The sequence below is a fragment of the Vanessa atalanta genome, chromosome Z, assembly GCF_905147765.1.
Source record: "Vanessa atalanta chromosome Z, ilVanAtal1.2, whole genome shotgun sequence".
Taxonomy (NCBI): domain Eukaryota; kingdom Metazoa; phylum Arthropoda; class Insecta; order Lepidoptera; family Nymphalidae; genus Vanessa; species Vanessa atalanta.
The window spans coordinates 1840939-1863419 of record NC_061902.1 but is presented as its reverse complement, the minus strand read 5'-3'; the positions used below and the strand labels follow the sequence as shown (position 1 = coordinate 1863419).

Here is a 22481-nt window from a genome sequence, read left to right as displayed (position 1 = left end):
GAGGTCATTAAAAAATACACCACCGTATCGTAGATTCTTAAGGATATAAAATTTTTAACTTTAATATTTTTTCTTATAATTTTATCGATTGATTCATGATTATCTTATAAGTGACAATCAGCCTACGTACTTTTTAGTAAAGTATATGGACAATTTTAACTCGATATCCTATTATTTAAATCAGTTGATGTTGGTGCCAAGCCCAAATAATGTACCTACTTCCATGTTTTACTTAGTAATTTTAACAACTTCCCTCTATTAATAATGAAGTATAATTATAATAATGAACGCACAAATTATATTAATGAACAATAACGATGATAGCTTGTGGGTTGCGGTCTGATTTAGTATGTAAATGTACATACAATAAATCGTTTAAAATTCCTTAAGGGTTGGGCAACAATTATAAACAGTTTTGTAGTGTTTATGCATAATTTAACTAACAAGAACTCCAATCGAGTTATATTTCGCCTTTGGGAGTATTGTCTGTTATTTCTGAATATATATATATATATTTTTAATTTATAACATCGAATAACATCGATGGCCAAGGAGAAATAAATGTAAATATCTGGGGACCTACCTCAATAGAATTATGTTTAGTCTGCCTCTATACGATTCAACTATTATTGAAAAGTTATGTTTATCTTTGCGGTTCTAGTGGAGATGGAACCACATCGCAGCAATTTCGTTTCATCGCTCAAATGTATGTAATTGTCATCATATTAAAAATTGTATTTACTATTTACATTATTATAATATTAGTTGTAGCTCTCAGATTCGATCGCGTTCTAGAAGTTTTAGACAGAGTTATTGTCCCATTTATAATATTAGTACAGATAACATCGATCAAATATCGATAATTCGAATCGATTATCGAGAACGATCGAGTTCGATAAAGACTTTTCTATTAATTACAGATTAATTAAAACTGAATGTTTGTTTACAAGGACAGTAGCTTGACTATTAATTGTGTGTAGGTCATGCAGTTTTAACGAACACAGTTGCAAGCAATTTTCCTGTTCAGTTACATTCCTACCTCTTATGTTTATAACACTAGCCTTGCCTCCGAGTTCCGTTCGCGTTTTGAGAACATTCGAGAACATGCTTGTCATTTTTCGAGAACATATGACTGGTGTTCATAGTTATTGCTCTTTTTATTTACTAATAATGTTTGTGGGTTAAACAGTTATATAACTATTTATATCATCATTGTCAATAATGTACTTTGTTTCTCTGGGTAATGGGGACCAGTTGCGACAAGGCGGTCCATTTGCTGCTGCTTGTGTTTGCGAGACTGCCTTCCTATATAAAATATATATAATTTAGGTTGAGAACGCTCATAAAAAAACTACCTAATTACGCAGTTGTTAAAATAGTGCAAACGCGCGAAGATAACTCGATTGGACGGCAATACTTTATGACAGGAAAGCAGGCGCATACTTTTGCTACTCTAAATATCTTGACAGAAATATTCAATAATTTAAAATAAATAAATTGTTTCATTAATTTATAATGCTTTAATTAATATAGTTTTTGGAAAACATCTCATGTTTCAAAAAAATAAGGTTATTGTACCGTCTCGAATTCAATCCTACATATGAACACGTCTCGCATGAATTGGGTATAGCCAGTTAGAGTACTAATTATTTTTAATATTATTTATACACATTTTGTATTATAAAAACTTTAAGCATATAATTATTATATAAAGATCCAATTTATCCGTCACCCCGAATTGGAGCAGCGTGGTGGTGTAAGCTCCAAACCTAATTCTTACAAAAGGATAAAAGAGCGCTTAGCTTAGATTAGACTCCTTACTTTTAACAGTTTTTTTATTGTTTTAATTTATATAATTATAAATTGGTTCAAATTATCTTATATAGAAAAACAGTACATGCCGCTACTTATTTAAAACTTTATTTTTTTTATATGTAGGTCTTTTAACTTAAATACCCAATAACCTTATACCCATGACGTCACACAGATACGCGTATTTATCATTATTTATTTTTATTTTTTCAATTAGCGATGTTATTAAAATAACATAAAAGTGATGAGTAAAAAGTAAATAAATAATCTTGTATAATATATAGTTCGTATTAAAATAAATGATAATGATCCAATAATACTGCCACATACATAAACAAACACGTAACAAATATAACAAGACCTGTTCTTATGAAGCCGTTTATTACAGACACAGACCAGAAACGGTGGTCAGAGCGCGCCGCTGTCAACTCCGGTAGCTGTACCTGAAGTGAACGGATCTCGTCCCACCTTCAAACCGGTTACGGTTCTGGAAGATTTGCAAGCGGTGCGGTGTGCGGAGTTCCATCCGAACGGAAAGCTGTACGCTGTAGGATCCAATACGAAAACATTGAGGATATGCACCTACCCAAAAATAGACGATGTCAAGTGAGTAACTTGGATATTATAAATATTAACCACAGTGAGTATGTCTTTGTTATCACAATTATTTCTAATATTATCGTTCGCGAGTTCCTTGTCCACACAATACGTGATAAAAACCGGCAAACTGTAAAGACGATTGATAACTTATTCTAACAACAAATGAAGTTAGTAGACTAAATAAAGATGACGAGATTTCGTTACAAAGCGTAACATAAAATTAAAAAAATAATGGAAAAATCAAGTCCGTAAAATAGGTGACTAAATATAATTCCTGCTCCTCTACTTTAAGGAGAAAGTATTTCGGAGAGTATATTTGCATGCAATACGGGTTACAAATCTAGTCGATTTCCATCCGATAAATATTTTCCTTCAACAAGCACGAGGTGAATTATAACAACAAACTAAGCCCATGATAAATCAGTTCTTCCCTGGATTACAACCAGCTATCATCGGATAAGATTTTCTAACCGCTGAGCCATCTCGGCTTTCACACGATACGGAATACGGAGGTAAATACTAAATATTTGATTTTATTTTAAAAAGAATAGTTTTTTTTTTCTAGATCAATTAATTTCTACGTCTCTTTGTCTCTATCTAATGAGTTGTTTACGCAATCATGGCGTAATACAAGCAAAATGACGTCTAGAGAACTTTGAATTCTATTGTAAGACTGTTTCATCTTTTCTTATTCAATGACGTTATGTCTCATACGTCTTGTATAATAGGTCTTATATCCTGCATTATTATTAAGTGCAATATATTTAAGTTCGATGAGGAAAATAATTTGAAACAGCTTTGAGGATATCAATATATATGTGTACTTATATATTTATGATATAAGTAGGCGAACGGGCAAATGAGCCGCCTGATGAGTGGTCTCGTCCGCCTATAGACGTTGGCGCTTAGAAATATTGGCCATTCCTTACATCGCCAACGAGCCACCAATCTTGGGTACCAAGATGTTATTTCCCTTGTGCCTGTATTTACACTGAGCCACTCGCCCTTAAAACCGTTACCCAACAATACTAAGTATTGCTGCTTGGCGGTAGAAAATATATGATGAGTGGGTTGTACTTACCCAGGTGGGCTTGCACAAAACCCTACCATTTTCGGATTCTATATCGAAGGTTCAAAATGAAGCATGTACTGTATTACACGCTCTGATGTATTATTTTATAATAGACTAAATTGCCAGTTTAATAAAACAATCAGCTATATTTAAACACGCATACTGATCGAGTTTTTTATAACAGCTTAATTTTAACATTCGCACAATGATTAAAATTGTATACGCCGAACTGTTTGCGTATCGAAAATATAGGTAACTAATTATTATTAATGCTGTCTCTGTTATATGTACGTGTAAGATATATTCGAAATCATATACACTTTATACATGTACGTTCTTTTGTAAGAGTAAGTGCTTGTGAATATTTTACTGTCATTTTATGAGATTGAATTTAATGTGAAGCGGTAACACAGTAGTTACTCTGTCATAAATCAACATGTTAAAAGGAATTACTATATGTACTAATATATGTACTATATTCTTATTTATTTGTATTATTAGAATGAAGAAGCCAAAACCAAAAAAACTATTAATTAACTACTCTCTTATACAAAAAAAAGGTATAATTAGAAAGGTCACGCCACACACATAAATTATGTCCCAGTCTATCGAAAAGAAGTATCGCAAAATTTTTTTCTGATATATTTTAGCAAAGGCGAGGAAGACAACGGCTTAGCGCAACCCTTTTTTATACATCGAATTAAAATAAAAACAACATAAATGAGGTATTTATTTCTGAATGAAATATGTTCACTTTGCCTTCTTAGTCTTTAATTTCCTATTATATGAACGTATTGGTGACGTCATACTTGTCCCTTGGTCGTCAAGTTACCTTCATTAGACGACCCTGAAACTTGTACCTTTCTCAATTAACGATATACGTTTCGTGGTACTATTATGTGGGAACTCATAACTTAGAAGGGTCTGTTAGGTTTGTTATTGTTTATAAGTGGAAATAGATTCGAAGTTAATTTAAGAGAGTTACTTCTGCAAGCTGCAAGTAACTTGGGATATAATTATATATAAAGTAGATGATAAAAAATTTGGTCAATTACTGTTTACTGACAAATTTCAGTTTAAGGACTGAGTGTGCCAGTGTAATAACATCTAAGTGGCACAAGATTGGCAACGCGATGTCAATGTCTTCCTGTTACCAATAAAACAATCAAGAACCGATAAATTTATTTCTTTAATTATAATTTAATCCTTGCAATTTGACACGCTTAGATCTGATTTGCTCCCAATAGGGTATCGTATTGCTTAGCCTGTAATCATTCTATAAGGTCGAGGAATAAATATGACAGCTTGAACGATTTTAATCCGTTTCACTTATTTTGAGCAATATAACACAGGATCGCTTTCCGTAAATCATACAAAATGTATTACAAATCTAATTCAATAATAGCTTAAAAGGTCAGTCTTTGCCATAAATAATTATCTCTTAAAAAAAAATTGCATCATAAATATGGTACGACCCAAGGTCTATTAAACAAAAAGTTTTTAATTCGATAAAGGTTACATCCAAATGCCTTGATGTATATTTCGTCAGGTGTCATTTAATGTTAATGATACAGTGAAAAAAAAAATAATGATTTACGGCTTTGGACATGGTGACGATACGACATGTCAGGCGCCTGAATGATGGTAAAAACTTTACGACATACGATATTGGTTGTCTTAAATATCCGAATACTGGCGGAACAAGACTCGTTACATTTTCAAAAGAGATCAATTAAATATGTTTTCGTTTTAGATCTTAGTCGTTTTAGTTTTGTATGTCTTAAGAATTTTATTTTAAGAAAATTTTCTTTGTACCTACCTTGTTACCTAATTATAAATATCATTATACTTTTATAGGACCTTAACCTGTGAGTTCTTACATTATGTTCGAGATATAAATCTCTTTAATTTAGATCGCGTTGGTATTTAGCATTTCGTGTTATATTGCTGTGAGCCGAGATGGCCAGTGGGCCAGGCAAGCACCGCTGAATTTTCATGTGCTTAATTAGTGTTTATAATTCATCTAGTGCTCGGTGGTGAAGGAAAACGTCGTGAAGAAACCGTGCACGTGTCTCATTTCAACGAAATTATGCCACACGTGTATCCAACAAACCGCATTGTAGCATCGTGGTGGAATATGATCCAAACCTTCTTCTCAAAGATAGAGGAGGCCTTAGACCAGCACTGGGAAATTTGAAGGCTGTTAATGTAGTGTACTAGAGGAGGTTTTTGTTAAGTATGGAACAAGTTATGTACTGCCTTACTTGGTATGAAGCAAGCTTGAACCTCAGGGTTCAAGCTTGCTTCATACCAAAATTTTATCAAATTCAGTGCAGTGGTTTAGCCGTGAAAGCGTAACATGCAAACAGATCTACTTTCGCATGTGCAAGAGAAACGTCGAATATTTCTATATTAAGTTTATTATTGTTAGTTCAACACATTCAAGTCTATTACAAAAAGAGATAAAGATAACTGCTATTTGATTATTCTGTAATATGAAGACTATGTTTGTGTTTGTTATGTGCACAAAGCAGTTTATTAAAAAAAAAAAAAACGTAAAAGGTGCAAACGGAATTCCTCGGCCGATACTCACTATAAAATCATTAAATCTCTACATTGCGATAGCTTATAAGAAAGAATGCGTTCCGAGACAAAAGAAATAATTGCGGAACATGTCACTATATAACATAGATTTTTTTTCACTTATATTAATAATTTAACATTGAGTATTAAAACAAAGTTCAATGACGTTTTCGTTATGTACATATTTAGAACATTTCCAAAATATAGCAAATTTACGACTCGATTTCAAGATGCCGAGATGACAGATGACATAATGGATAACATGGAATTTCCACGTGTCTAATTCATGTTCATATGTATCTGCATAATTGTAAAATTTTGCCACATGTATCTGCTAACTCACCATGGAGCAGCGCAGTGAGTTAAGAGCCGAAATAGAGAAGCCCTTAGCGTCGAAGTGGCATATTTACGAGCTGGTACTATTTAAATCAGTCAATCTTAAAGTATCAATATAAAAGACCTATATCGCTACCTACAGGGCTAGAATATTTTGTTCAACTGGAAAAGTGATATAAAAGTTATCGAAGTAAAATCACCGCGACGAACAAGCGACTACAGTTTATTTATCTTGGCTGTCTAACTTTCGCTTCGCTTGTTTGCGTAGATCTGTGATCAACCGGCTTCCGGAATGTCAAATATCAATGTCACTAATAAGTCTGAGCGATGATAGATTTTTTTCTTTACCATATATTCGATGTCAACGACCTAAGATTTTGTTTATGTATGAACCGTTTGTTATGCCATATAGGAACGTTCGTCGACTCATGTTACAGAAGGACAGTGTCGCCCCCGCTTTACGACACGAAATAGGACTTAGGACGGTGTGCAAATAGAATCAATTTAGAAAATTTAATATATATTAAAATAATAACGTTATCAGTCCATAATGATAGTCTTTTGTTTGTGCCCATATTATTTTTCATATCAAGTCGAATTCGTATTTTTTATAATCTACAATTGTAATTACAAAATGGATCGAATAATAACAAAATTCAATATGAGATATTTTTATTATCCTTGCCTTACATCCAAAAATAAAATATCCATATTTATGATATGCAGAAAAAGTCATATAGGCAGACTAAAGTGGCTAGTTTAAATGGTAATAAATCGTACATTTATTTACGGTTTTTCTATTTTATTCGCTTTATATTCCTGAAATAAAAAAATACGTGAACAATATTCATAATAAAAAACGAAACTGTCACATAAGACACACAAAACGAAATGAAAAAATAATAGAATAATTTTATACAGCCTACACGAATTTTAAATTCATTTATCGAAATAATTGACTTAGCGGAGCAGTCAACGAAAGGTTTAAAAATAAAAATGAATTTTGTTAGTGAATTCATAAATAGAACGGCATTTTCAGCTGGTACTATAAAACGCTTTTCCTTGTAATTGTGTCACATGCGTTTTACGCTCGTGGTCAACGTGTACTCTATTAATCTCGTTTCACCTGACATGTACAATATTGCAATTGTGCGATTTAAAAACAGCGTCGTCACGAGTTGTATAAGTTTAACGTGAGGTATAATATACATGAAGTTAGAAAGTGATTCACATTAACGCGTCGGATTCTTACGAAACAATGATCGGTCGGTCTTCTTACTTTAATTTTAATAAAATACGTTTTTTTTTATTAGTTTATTTCGTAAGTCCAATTTCGGTTTTCTAAGTTTGTCGTTGTTTTCAGAAGTATTGGATTGTTTTTTTTTTTTTTTCAATTACTGTTACTGTTTTATGAGCATGACTAATTTTTATCCCGGAAAACGCACCGTAAAGTCTCGTAAATATAAATCAAATAAAAAACAATCGTTATTCTATATAGAAGTATTTTACTCCTTATTGTGTGTGTAAAAAATTCCCATCGATATAATACATCGAAAATCGCATTTCATATTTAGTAAATATATATTTAATAGTGTCGTGTATGCTAAATAATTAATTACTATTTTAATTAATTAACCGTGGTTCTGTATCGAATCGATAAAAATATTAGTGAAGGAAGTATAAACTTTTACATGGCTTTTAGTGACTCTAAAGCTTTTATTAGTCAAAATATATTCGATCTTATTCTATTGAAGATTAAAACATTAATTATTTATTATTAACAAGTCCGTGTGAATCTTGATAAATCACATATCGTTCGTAGTAATTTCAGTCCAGTCAAATGACTAACGTTTGATTAAAAAGCAATTATGTTAAAATCGCTCGAGGCACGTCAAGTAGTTTCTTCGATGACGACGAGCTTTCTTGTGAATAAACGTACTCATTGCGTAATATATTTGCGTCTTTGAAATCTTGCTTTCACGTAAGATTTGATGTTTTTAGTCTTATTTTCGTATTAAACGTATCTTATATATTAATAGCGTAAGCCAATTTACGTCCCAGTGATTATGGAACGATAGCTGCACGTAAAAGATCGGTTATTGTCTTATTTTGAAGAGCTCCAGCCTTAGATGTGCAGAAAATTAAAGAGGATTCTTGATTGCTATTTAGTAAATTGTTACGATTTAACAAAGAATTAAGCTTAGAGAGCGGAAATAAGTTACTGGCCGGATAGAAAGCGGCGGTATAGCTGAATATAAAAAAAAAAAAAAAACTAATGTAAAACTGGCGAACAGACGTTGTCAGTTTAGAATGAAACCTGTCATAGGTTTCGAAATTTGTAAAAATCAGTTGAATAAACGCGAAGTTTCGCGTTCCGCCCGCTAGTTTTTTATTTTAAACGCGGAACTCGTGCAATGTACCTCTGGTATACCATCTAATGCTCGGCATGCGTTGCGATGCATTTTTTTTGTAATCAATTATGTGGCACGACTTCGGTGCCAACAGTACTTTGATAGAACTATGCCAGAAACCTTTACCTGCACAAAATTTGAATTCATTCATTCATTCATCCAAACCTACGACATACTCATTTTTATATTTGTAAATTTGAAGATAGTTGAGTAATATATATGTATGTATATATATATTATATAAATGTGTATTAATGAGTGTGTCCTATGTTTTATTTCAATATGTAATCGTTTTCTACACCAAATTGGATTAGGATCCGACCAGTCGTTTGAGCGTAATTGATATATATGTTCCAAATTCAAACTTAATATTGGTGAGATTTCAACGATCACTCTTATAAAGGAATTGTTCTCAACATTTCAAATTTAGAATCTAGACGTAAAATAAAGCTAAATAATTTTCCAGAGACAACAGTGCACCGACCGCACCGACAGTTCTACTCAAGAGAACAAAGCACCACAAGGGAAGCATCTACTGTCTGGCTTGGAGTCCAGCCGGCGACCTACTGGCCACCGGTTCGAACGACAAAACCGTCAAACTGATGAGGTTTAACAGCCACGCATGTAACTTGGAAGGACAAGAGGTAGATTACACTTTGGTATATTTATTGTGTTATAAGCGTTCTTATTATAAAACAAGCACAACTTGGCACACGCATACCGTATCATTAATACGACCTACATGCAAACATCAAACGATTTGTACAATAGACATCACAGGCGACGCATTGAAGATGTTCGGTGTAAACTTTGCTACTTCTTAACTGTCTTATTATGTATTCCTCTAATTAATAGTTACGACCGTTTTAAAATGGACATGACTTCATCTCCAATCAGAATCACTTTGTTTCATCGTGTATCATATTTGAAACATGATCGTTAATAAAGATACGCATATTGCATTTCCTAGATTGCAATTGTGCCATTAAAATGAAATGTGAAACTCCAAGGTCACACGGTATGTTATTAATCTCGGAGACAATAAATATATGATTTGATGACGTAACAAATATTTCCATACAATAGTTTTTTTTTTAGGATACGACGTTTTGACGAAACGTGAATCGCAAAAAGCCATTGACGTTGATTTTATTTTGAGATTTGAGGCTTATTCGATGTTTGGCTTCAAAATAAAATATTAGTTTTTACTTCTGAGACATTATCCTACCCAAGATATTGTTTCGATGTAAAGCCGAAGCAACTGTAGAAGTTTATTAAGTTTCCGATCTTTCTAGACCATTTCTTAGTCAATGTTTCTGATTTCTTAACAAATCGCGCTTTCTGGACTAAAGCCTTAAGTCCCCACCATTCAGAAAGTCAAAGGAAATAGGATACGTCACAGTGTATATACTACTATGTAATGTAAGATTGTATGAAACGGACACAGTTGACAAAATTCAGTGTAATTACAATGTCCCCCGCTCATTATAGTAAGTTATAGTACGACTATTACAATAACCCCCCCTGCTACATACAAATCATATTTAACGTGCTGTGCAACTAATTTTATGTGCTTTATATACTAGTTTTCGCACGCGGCTTGATAAATCAGGTTTGGTCGTCAGGTCTTAGGTATAGTTGATATCTTTCCTAGGGGTTCCATCGTGTTTCATCAAATTCAGTACATTGGTTTGTCCGTGCAAGCGTAAAGAATAGAGCTACTTTCGCATTTGTAATATTAGTATAGATTTACTTGTATCTAAATAAGAAAGTAAGTATACATATGAATACGTCATAACATCACTAAATAGTATAAAACAAAGTCGCTTCCCGCTGTCGGTCTGATCCTATGTATGCATTAAAACTACGCAACTGATTGTGATGTGTTTTTTTTTAAATATATAGAGAGTTAACACAGAAAACGCTGAGTGAACCCTACGATGAGATACGTGAGATAGTCCAAAATAATGTACTACAGTATTTTATACCTTAAAAAGATCTACACAAAAGTGCGCGATGGTATGTGTGTATTTCTCAGGGGTAGCTCACAATAACCATTTTTTATCCTTTAGTTTATATGAGACATAATGTCTTATTCAGGAAGCGATTTTAAGCAATACAGCATTAATCCTTATCCAAATGTAAATCCGATAACAATACTGCTATAGGCGGTTTGGATGTTTTGACGAGACTCGTAGACACACATTAACAACTGAAGCACTGACAGCTGATTTTTAGTATTTTAAATTATAATAAATATTATCATTAAATTAATATTAATCTTTAAATCTTTGTGATCTAATCAAAAATGTTCACTGTTTTCGGAAACAGATTTGGCTTATCTGTCTTAACAGAAACGGTTAATATATCAGCTGAACCATCGGCCTTAAGCGCGTAAAATTTATAAAACGTTCCCTATATTTCACCTTACCTCTGTCACCTCAGTGCACACAAATTGTCACCCCCGATTTTACTCTCTCGCGGTTGAAAAAGCCTATGTCTCAAACAATCTCCACAACAAATTCCATCTAAATCGGTTTAAGTGTGGAAAGGTAAACAGATAGAGTTACTTTCGTATTTATCATATATAAATATATTGATATATGTATGATATCTAATTGTAAATATTAAGCTGCTAATCAACGTCCATGACGTTATCGTTCGAGATTTCGATGATCGCACGTGTTAAGAATTCGATGCTCTATTTATGTTATACCTACTTTAAAAACAATTTGATATTTGTCATTCTTCTGTTAGTATAATACGCGTGTTTATAATTCCAGGAATAGTTTTGCCGTGATATACTGAATAATATCGTTTTATTTATAATGACTTAGTATTTATTTATACTTAAGAGTTGGAATAGTATTGAAATTATGGAAATATTTCCAAATGTCAGTACAGTACGTAAGTTAGTAGAAACCATTAGCCTTTCCAACAATTCATACTGCGCAGTACGTAATTGAATAAGGATTAATGCTGTAAAAACATTATTTATTGTAAAAAGTAAAGGATAAAAAATGGTCGTTGTGGGTTATCCATAAGAGATAGACATATGCATTATTTTGATCTATCTCGTAGGATTCAGCCAGCCTTTACAATTTAAGTGCAAAAAATATGTTTATTTACGACATCACTTTAGAAACCTCTGAAATTATCAGTGTTTCTCTATTATACTGTGCATGTATTATATATATAAACTTTCCTCTTGAATCAATCTATCTATTGAAAAAAAACCGCATCAAAATCCGTTGGGTAATTTTAAAGATCTAAGTATAAACAGCGACAGACAGTGGTAAGCGACTTTGTTTTATACTATGTAATGGTTTATCAAATGACTTCGAAGATCTCAGGTCTTCGGTTTGTGTGTTACTTTATTATATACATTTTAAAAGGTACGAAAATTACCATGTACACGCAAAAACTGAAAATAACTTTAAATAACAACAATTAAAGTTATCGAAAAAAAAATGAAGTTATAATTATCCCTACGAAAGACCTGACAATCAAAATAAAACAAAATTGACTTATAATACTGACAATCGTTACTTGTGATTCAATGAGATAAATTACCGGGAAGAATCACTACTAAGGAAGAATTGAAATTAAACTGTGACGAATCCCTTCAAGGAACTTAATTAATTTACTTCTCGTTATATTTGAAGTCTTCCCAAGATGAAATTGCATTCTATTTTCAAATTCACCCTTTTTTTTAATTGTGCCTTTTATTTTTGCCGAGAGGGCAAATATTACTTCGCCAATGTCATGTGCGTTTCAATTCGATTTTTTTTTAAAATATAATTAATTAAATGTCTGTCCCTGTGATTTACAATTTTATTAAAGTTTAATTGTAATTGTAAATATCTTATATTTTATAATGAATTGCCATTCTGTTAACATTGCTTTGCCTTTTGGAAGTAAATGAGTGGGTGGACACATGTACACACATACATATAAATTATTTTTTACTTTTAACAGGTAGAATTGACTATGCACGATGGCACGGTCCGCGACGTCTGTTTCATCGAAGACACGTCGAACAAGACGAGCCTGCTCGTGAGCGGCGGTGCCGGTGATTGCAAGATATACGTCACTGATTGCGCCACGGGCAAGACATTCCAGGTATGAAATATAAAAAAAATATATTTATATTACGTACACGGGCCGAGATGGCCCAGTGGTTAGAACGCGTGTATCTTAACCAATGATTTCGGGTTCAAACCCAGACAGGTACCACTGAATTTTCATGTGCTTAATTTGAGTTTATAATTCATCTCGTGCTCGGCGGTGAAGGAAAACATCGTGAGGAAACCTGCATGTGTCTAATTTTAACGAAATTCTGCCACATATGTATTCCGTCAATCCGCATTGAGCAGCGTGGTGGAATATGCTCCAAACCTTCTCCTCACAGGGAGAGGAGGAATTTAGCCCAGCAGTGGGAAATTTACAGGCTGCTAATGTATGTAATGTATGTACATACACGATGAACCTAAAGATTTTATGTTAGGATTTTATTCAGAAAATTTTATTAAATCTTTGGAATCTTGGAATAGTTTTATCAAATGTGGACACTGTTGTTCACCGTGGGTCACCGTGGAACGTATTTGTTCTCGTTATATATCGCGTATTAAATAACAGACAATGAAATAAATCAACAAAGTTTGAGAATAATTAAATCACAAGAAATTAATTTGTGTGTGAATTAAAACAATAACAAAAAATATATTTAAATAATATTATATAAAACCGTATATAATAAAAAGAGACAGAGAAAAAATTAAAAAAAAAAGTTCGCGTATAGGAGTCACGTGACGTCCCCTTAGAGTCTTAGAAGAACTTCTTTCCAAAGATACATGCGTACATTCGAAACCTTTTTCGTTTTTTAAATTTTCAAATGTGTGTACACATTAATAAGTGAGTACCTTTTTTATTATGCAACTGGCCTATTCTTTTTTTAAATTGAATTGTTTTAATTGACATAAATTTTTTCAATCAAATAATAACGATATTAGCATTTGTTTTCAATTAATTTAGCGATAATATCCGTTGTCTCCCGGTGTGTGATAGAGTTCGCAAACTTTCCCGGCGAGGTCGAGTCATGTTGACAATACACTATTTATTGGAAATTTCCATTTTAAAACTTTGTCATAGTTGGTAATTAAAAGAGCAAAAACTGTATTAACAAACTATTCTATGAAACTAAATTGTGTTATGGATATTTCGAAAGTACTTTTATGTTTTAAGTTAATTGAAAATATTCTACGTCGACTGTCAATTGTTTATCCATATTTTTCATTAAAATAGTATTACCGTTTTATATGTATGTTAAAAATGCAAGAAAACGGAAATACTGAAATAAATCTGACGTCATCTTGTTTACAATATTATGACGTAATGTCAATTAAAATCAAAATATACTTTATTCAAGTAGGCTTTTACTGCATGCACTTTTAAATCGTCATTTAACAAACTATATTAAGTGGTAAGTACCACCGGTTTGGAATGTAGATTCAACCGAGAAGAACCGGCCAGAAACTCAGTAGTTACTCTTTGCAACATATAAAATACAAAGTTATGTTAGTTGAATACATATGTATATAATATATCTTGCGTGGAAGTCAACAAGTATTATGATTCAAAATATTAAAATAATAATACAATTATACATTTAAGTAAGTATTAAAGAAAAATTTATGAACAATAAAATATTTATTCGTCCTTGTATCAGGCACTCAGCGGTCACTCGGGTCACGTCCTCTCTCTGTATAACTGGGGTGGCGCGATGTTCGTATCTGGGAGTCAGGATAAAACTGTACGCTTCTGGGATCTTCGTACCGGAGGCTGCGTCAATGTTATATCACCACCCACCGGACCAACCAAGGTAAAGTACTACTGCCTCTATCCATGATTGTGTTCCATAGTATTTTTTCGTATAAAGGTTAATTAAAATGATTTTTTTTTGCTTTAGTTAAATGTGAAGACTTGAAGTGACTTAACAAACTTTATATACTTCTCATTATATTTTGTTTTCTGACCAAATACAAAGACCAACGAAACAAAGTTGATTACAATTAAAATTTTCTAAACGAATGTTTCTGATTCGCTAGCTGGAAATCACGTGATAGAAAATGATAATTTCATTATCCCATTTTAAATAGTAGCAATAAAATAATATCGGTGTTAAGTTTTTGTGCTAGTTCCTCTGGGTCTGGTCTGCTAACTTATTAATTACTGTGCCGCCTAACAGCAACACTGTGAGAGAGTCAGTGCAATACAGCAAGGGAAATAAAATCGTAGTCATTGTGTTACAATGGTGGGTTTTATTTTAAGTATCAGGTCATTGACTCCTTGGTCTTTCAAAAAATCTGGTATTTTTGGGTAAATCTAGTACGAAAATAACTCTGTTTCTCTGTTGCTCTTTCATGAAGCAAGCTTGATCCCAAAAAAGGACATCTTTCTTTTTTGGCTAATACCTAACGAGCAGCGTCTAAAACGCGAGCGAATCCGCGGGGTCTTGTATGTTTTGTAATTTGAATAACAGGCGTATTTTACGACCGTAACTCTAGTGTTTTTCTAACGTCTATAAAAGAAAGTTTGAAAGTTAATTTGTCAGCGGAAACCTTTATTGCTACTCTTGAAATGTTTTTCAGCGAAATCAATCAGAATATTTACTGTATTTACCTGAGAGAAAGTCATTTTATTAACAATAAAATTAATAATAGCCCGTCATAGATTTCATTGTCTTTTGTTCACAGTTTCAACTTTACGATAGCTATGAAAAAAATATGTAACTTGGAACGTTTCGCTATTATTGGTTATAAAAGTATACTATATCGACGGCAACTTGAAAAGTATAATCCAACTTGAAAAAAAATATATATAGTGACTTCAAACTGAATTGTAATCATCATTTTTCAAGTCGAGCAGTTGGCTGGGTTAAAAATTAAATAATACTCTTTTGTTTTAGGGTTCTGCTGTAGCGTCTTTAGCAGTTGATCCGAGCGGTCGTCTCCTTGTTTGTGGTCACGACGATGGTTCGTGCGCGTTACACGATGTGCGCGGTTCTCGTGCGCTACAACGTTTCACGCCGCACTCGAGCGATGTGCGCAGTGTGCGCTTCTCGCCTGGAGCTTATTATTTACTAACCGCAGGCTACGATGGAAGAGTTGTACTCACTGATTTGCAAGGTAATATAATTACTATATTTTTGTAAATAGGAATACTTTGTATCGTTCTGTTACGGTTCGAAGGGTGAGTGAGCCTTCGTATCTAACGAGGCACAAAACATCTTAGCTCCCAAGGTCAGCGCATTGGCGATGTGAGAAATGGTTAATGTTTGTTACTGCGCCAATGTCTATGAGCGGCGATGATTACCATCATGTGACACATTTGCCCAGTCGACACCAGCATTGAAAGGGTGTTCGTAGTCCAGCTCTATCAGCTAGGTGGAACTGGTTTCAAATTAACTGAAAATATTTAATTATCGTACTAATTACTCCATCTGCGACATCAGTGTTTAATAAAAGCATTTCAAAATCGAGTAACAGCTTAAACACTGTATTAAAAATATATAACAACCATTCAAGTCTGAAATATCTATTAAAATGGCGGCTGTATAGCTTTTAGCTAATTAACAGAACGCAGTAACATGTATCGGTTGTAAATAAGAGACTTTCGGATATATTAGGTTTTCTCATTACGGTAAAACGTGCGAACGAAGTGTTCGTACTGAAACCGGCGAATGTCTAAAACTGTTATGTTAGAAAAAATTATACATCTAAAGTAGTTTTATAAATTCGCTTCACGCTTAAATCTGTGAACCGATTTTGATGAAATTTGGTGTGGAGATAGTTTTCTGTCCCGGAGAAGAGAAGTGGCTACATTTTAATTTACAAAAAAAATCGGGCGTGACGGCTTGTGTGCTATAGGTAAAGTTTTATAAATTTCGGTGAAAGCCGCAGGTTCAGCTGAAGCTTTTGGAGTTTATTCTACCATGCTCCTCCAATACGGGTTGGTAGATTAACTTGAGCAGAATTTCTTTGAAATTATACACATGCAGGTTTCCTCGCGATGTTTTCCTTCACAAATTAAGCACACGAAACAGCAATCATCGGTTAAGGTTCACGCGTTTTGACCACTGCGCGACATCTCGGCAGAGCATGTAAATCATTTAGCAAGTGTCACGAACCAATCTAGGTATTTTTTTTAACATTTATTTTGTCACAGATGTACAAATATCCGAACACGTCTTAAATGACATATTACTTTATATTATAATAATATTTGTGATAAGATTCAATGGAACGAGCTTACGTGACACGTCTAAATATCTACGTGGCTTCGCTATGAGTTATTATTTTATAGAAGAATATTTTATTAGTTCTTTTTTTTTTTGTTTTTCAAAAGAATTATTATTTGAATTTAAACTAGACGCAGTATTTTTTTTATAAAATCAAAAAAAAAAAAACACTTTTGAGTTGTAGTTAATCTTTTCCACCGATTTGCCAAAGATGTACAATTATATTTATATATGTATCGTGTTTAGAAATCATCAAATACAAATCCACGGTTTTTTAAATAATGTAACGATCTAAATTTCAATGATCTTTTAGGTTAGGTTTGGTGTGTGGTAGCTTAACTGAAATGCGTGTTATGCTTAAAACTATTTGGATAGATTTGTTATAAACTAACGGCCCTTAATTATTCGGTAACGTATTAATTGGTGATTAGTGATTACGATTACTGAACGCTTAGTGCAGATATATTAGCTGAGTGTATATACGTTACCTTAGTATAAATTCAATTGTGTTTAATTTTCTATACACATGTATAATAAAATTGAATTGTTCATTTGTTTGTAATATTAAAGTAACCGCTTTTTTACTAAATGCAATATGTATGTATACACCGTACATATACCAAAATAACATTTTTTTACAATTTTTCTCTGTCCGTTTGTTGCGGCTATATATCTCTGGAACGGCTGGACAGATTTTGACGGGACTTTAACTGGCAGATAGCTGATGTAATAAGGAGTAAATTAGGCTTTTATTTTTAGAATTTTATATAAAATCATAAATAAAGTTATTATTTTAAGTGTTAAATTGTTTTTTTACATAAAATATGTAGACGCATGAGTTTTCTTTGTAATCTCCACTGGTATTGTTTCGATTGAATGGCTCATTGGTCAGTTTTAATAACAACTGTTACGACTATTTTTATCTTACGAACGGCTGTTGTTCGGGTCGTAACTATTACAAGTATATGATTGATGGAGTGTAACTACTGAGTTTGATAGAATTTATTTATCAAATCTTTGAATTTAACTTGAAGCATATTTCTGAAGATGCGGGACATAGCTTTAACATGTATGATTGATTCAGCCACCTGATAGTATTTAGTCTACATTGCCAACGTACATTGTTACTGCAAGAAATAATAATCATTCCTCGTATCATCAATGCCCCACTAACTTGTGGAACTAAGGTGTTAGGTCCCTTGTGCGTTACGATACAGTTACACTGGCCCACTAACCTTTCCAACCTTAAGCCAACGATACTAAGTATTGCTTTTTAATGGAGGGTATATAATGAGGTGATGTATTTTCATGAGTGATCAATAATAATTGTTTAATTCATGTCTGATTTTCTATGTAGGAACTAATTTTAATTTAATTTATTTCGTAAAATCCCCGTAAAAAGTGCTCGTCTAAGAGCGCTTGAATTGCTATGTATTAGTTTTAAAATCTGTAATAATTTGTCACCTTTTACGAAATCATGCCTTGCATGTTGTAGTTCATACATACACGTTTTTTTTCTCATACAAAAAATTGGAGAATCGTCACTTGTTGTGTGTATATGATTCGTTATCTTCACAACTTGTAAATTGTTTTATTGAATATATTACACTTTTAAAATAGTCCCACGTAAGTAAGGTGAATTAATTCCATCACGAAGAGTGGAAAACTATGTTTCTCTGAATAGAAATGTCTTATTTGAGCCGCGCTTTTAGAAGGTCTTCGTCGTTAGTAAGTATAAAACTTACTCGTTATGAATATATAAAGAAATAAAATTGATTTATATAAATACAATAACAGATTTCCTGAATATGAACGTACGTACACGTGAATTAAAAAATAATTTTGCAATACCGATTCAATTACCGAAACTGGTCAGGTACTGTGAGTTCCGTTTTGACATAAAAATGTTTTATTGTTTTTGGAATATTATAAATGCGAAAGTAACTCTGTTTTCTCTTCACGCTTAAACCGATTTTAATGAAATTTAGTATCGAGATGGTTTCCGTCCCGTGGAAGGACACGAATGAAGGACGTTACTTTATTTCACCCTTTGAGGGGGTAAAATGAGGTGACGGCTTGTGTGGTAGTAAAGTTTTATAAATTTAGTGCGTAGTGGATGAACGGTCGTTGTTAGTCTTTCAAGCTAAAAATACAAAACGAATTTGGATAATATTTAGATGAGGGATAGCTTTTATCCTGACTTAAAACATGGGTAACCTAACATTTACTAGAATCTAGTTTGTCTATAACTTGTCCACCTTCTACACTCAGGTTCTCTACCACGAATAACCGATATGGTCCTATTGACGTCATCAATAATTTTCAAGAAGTTTAAACCAATTTTGGATGAAACATCATGAGTGTTACGAAACAAAATTTAACAATTCGATTATCGTTATTGGAACATCAATGTTCAGTGTCGATTGACAGACAACACTCAGAGGAAACATGTCGTGACGTGTCTGAAATATTGTGATAAAGGTTTTCCATTGGACCGATTTTATGAAATCATATAAGACGTAACATATTAACATTTTATTCTTATTTAAATAAATAATAAATAAATATTGGACATCACATACATTACTCTGATCCCAATGTAAGTAGCTAAAGCACTTGTGTTATGGAAAATCAGAAGTAACGACGGTACCACAAACACCCAGACCCAAGACAACATAGAAAACTAATGAACTTTTTCTACATCGACTCGGCTGGGAATCGAACCCAGGACCTCGGAGTGGCGTACTCATGAGGATCGGTGTACACACTACTCGGAGGTCGACAAATGACATATACAGGAATTATATTATTATGAGAATATTATATTATATTTACAAACGTAAACTACGCATCGTACTCTGATATTTTTTATGTTGAATATGTATTTGTAATATTTTCTAATGAAATATTTTCATTTCCCAGGTGACCTGACCTGCTCTTTACCCAGCGTTCCAGTAGCTCGACATCCGGACAAAGTGATATCGGCGAGATGGCACCCCGACGACTTCTCGTTCCTCTCAACGTCCGCCGATAAAACCGCAGTACTCTGGACGATACCACCAGTTTAAACCCATAATCCACGAAATGGCCTACTACTCGAGTAAGGGTACTTTGATTTTGACCCTCGAATAAATTCGAATGTTTTCGTTTAACGTATGATTCGTGCTATTTCTCTCCGATGATATTTTGTATCGTTTCGGTACTTCACGCATTAATAGAAAATATTAAATCGGGCGTTGTTTTGTTATGCGCACTGTACCGCATACCCGATTCTATAGTTAATAACGATTAATATAATTTAATTAATTATCGTCGCTTTAAAATCGGCTTATGAAAACTAATTTATATAACGTAGATTAAAAGGAATGTTTTTCAAGGTCATCAATAAAATCGATTTTGACGATCGATCTAACGAAATATCGATTAAGGTCACAAAACCATGTCTCTTAAAAATTCATACGTTGTAATGTAAATGTGTCTCATTGAAAGGGTAATTTTGTTTTTTTTTTTTTTTCTATTTAATTATCTAACGTCTGTACTTACGTCTTTTAATATTGTTTTCATGATAGTCGGTATGTTGAACCATGTGAAGCTTTAAAATGTTTTATTTAATAAAATTTATTATTAAAAATTTTACATTCATCGTAGAATATTTTTATCCGCTGTTTTTAAAACTTTTATATTGCAATGAACTTGGAGAGTAAATAGGTATTTAATGTTTATAAGACTAAAAAAATTGCAAAACGTATTTAATGCCAAATTTAGATCTTTTATACGACGTCGATCGTCATCGACGGTTCATTTTTTTTTTTTTTGTGACGTAATAATATTATGCGATGGATGAAGATTAAATCAACAATTTAAGTTACAACTAGCGTTACGTAAAAAAAAATGTATTAATTTTTTTTTTTTTTTTATATTTTTTCTAATGTCTTGTAAAAATATTATAACAGTCAGTTACTAATATTAACGGCCTTATTTTCATAAAGTTTATCAAACGTTATATAATGAAAATGAAGGATAAAACTATACAATTGTGTAATAGACAGACTGAATCTTGATATTATTTTTGTAGTTGGAATGATATATTTAGATCTTTAAACGCAATGCTGTCCCCACAGATATCGACGAACCCTATATTTCCAATCTTCATCAAATTGCAGCCATTTCTCAAGGTCTCGATTCGATGGAGTTCAATAAATCTAATAAATAACACATTTCAATCACGTTCTTATTAAATTTCGGTTATATGAAGGATATTCGTAATTGTACCGTATCGTAATCATTCATTCATTCTTCAAATTTCTGAATTTTTGAATGAATGATATTCGAACGCGTGATTGATAGGTTCTATCTGTGTATCTTTACGATGGATTACTGATTTATTGTTTTAATTTGTGACTAAGGACTCGGTCACGATCGTCAAAAGATAATACATTCATTGTTTAACAATAGTTGTATTTATAGCAGAAATTATAAATGTATGCGTCATATAAATAAACACTTTTGAAACAGTTGTTACCGTTTGAAATGTAAATATTTCACTTTTGAACTGAAGGTGCTAAAGGCTCGAATATTCGAAATAATTACGGACTTTTTGATTCATGAAGATGACTAAAACGATTCAACTTCAAACCAAAAATATCAGATAAAATTTGTATTCTCATAAATCATAGGCGTCGATCAACCTTGGACGAAGTGGAGTAAGACATCGCGTAGAAGAGAAGGTATTCTTGTGTCTGAAATACTAGTAAATGATTAATTTTAAATAAACGATATATAATTGTAATATTGTTCGCTCATTTCAATGTTTATAGTCGTAGAGGATAATCATTTTTCTTCCTATTAAAAAATCCTTAGGTGCTCGTAGCGGATACGTTTTCGGCTTCGATTTCGATTGTAGTTTTCACTTTTGTTTATATGCCGAGTTAAGGCCAGTTGCTCGTACGAGTTGACGTCGATTGGATTTTTGACAAATATTATATTTGGGCCTGTACTAGATACATATATATGTACGTACAATTGTTTGACTTATACCGAATATGACAATTCAAAGTTAATTCTGACGGTATTTTCGATGATTCAATGCACTATCTCTTTCTCTGGTATGTGAATAAAAAGGATAGCATATATCGTATTTTCTATCTGGCCTTGTAGTCCTGTTAAATTTAAGTAAAAGTTTAGTTTAGATTTTGTATATGATAGAATCAGCACCATTAATTGATATCACAAATTCCATATAATCTTATTCCCATACATTTTATTAAACGCCGTATTTTATCTGTAATGAATTTAGAAGAATCGTCGAATGCAAGTAGTTACAATAGTTTAATATATAATAATCGATAATATTTTTGAAGGATTCATC

General features: G+C 32.7%; 1 protein-coding gene across 5 annotated transcripts in view; it reads left to right on the top strand.

Moving 5' to 3' along the window:
• The window catches only part of LOC125075769 (WD repeat-containing protein 47), a 52206-nt gene extending 29935 nt beyond the window's left edge, over nt 1-22271 (top strand). For all 5 annotated transcript variants that reach the window (XM_047687503.1, XM_047687501.1, XM_047687502.1 and 2 more), the window contains 6 exons: nt 2201-2418; nt 9281-9458; nt 12793-12936; nt 14543-14695; nt 15782-16001; nt 20036-22271. In XM_047687503.1, coding sequence (XP_047543459.1) covers nt 2201-2418; nt 9281-9458; nt 12793-12936; nt 14543-14695; nt 15782-16001; nt 20036-20181 — 1059 coding nt within the window. In that variant the 3' untranslated portion in view covers nt 20182-22271. The remainder of the gene's footprint in view (nt 1-2200; nt 2419-9280; nt 9459-12792; nt 12937-14542; nt 14696-15781; nt 16002-20035) is intronic.
• The last annotated feature ends 210 nt before the right edge of the window (nt 22272-22481 follow it).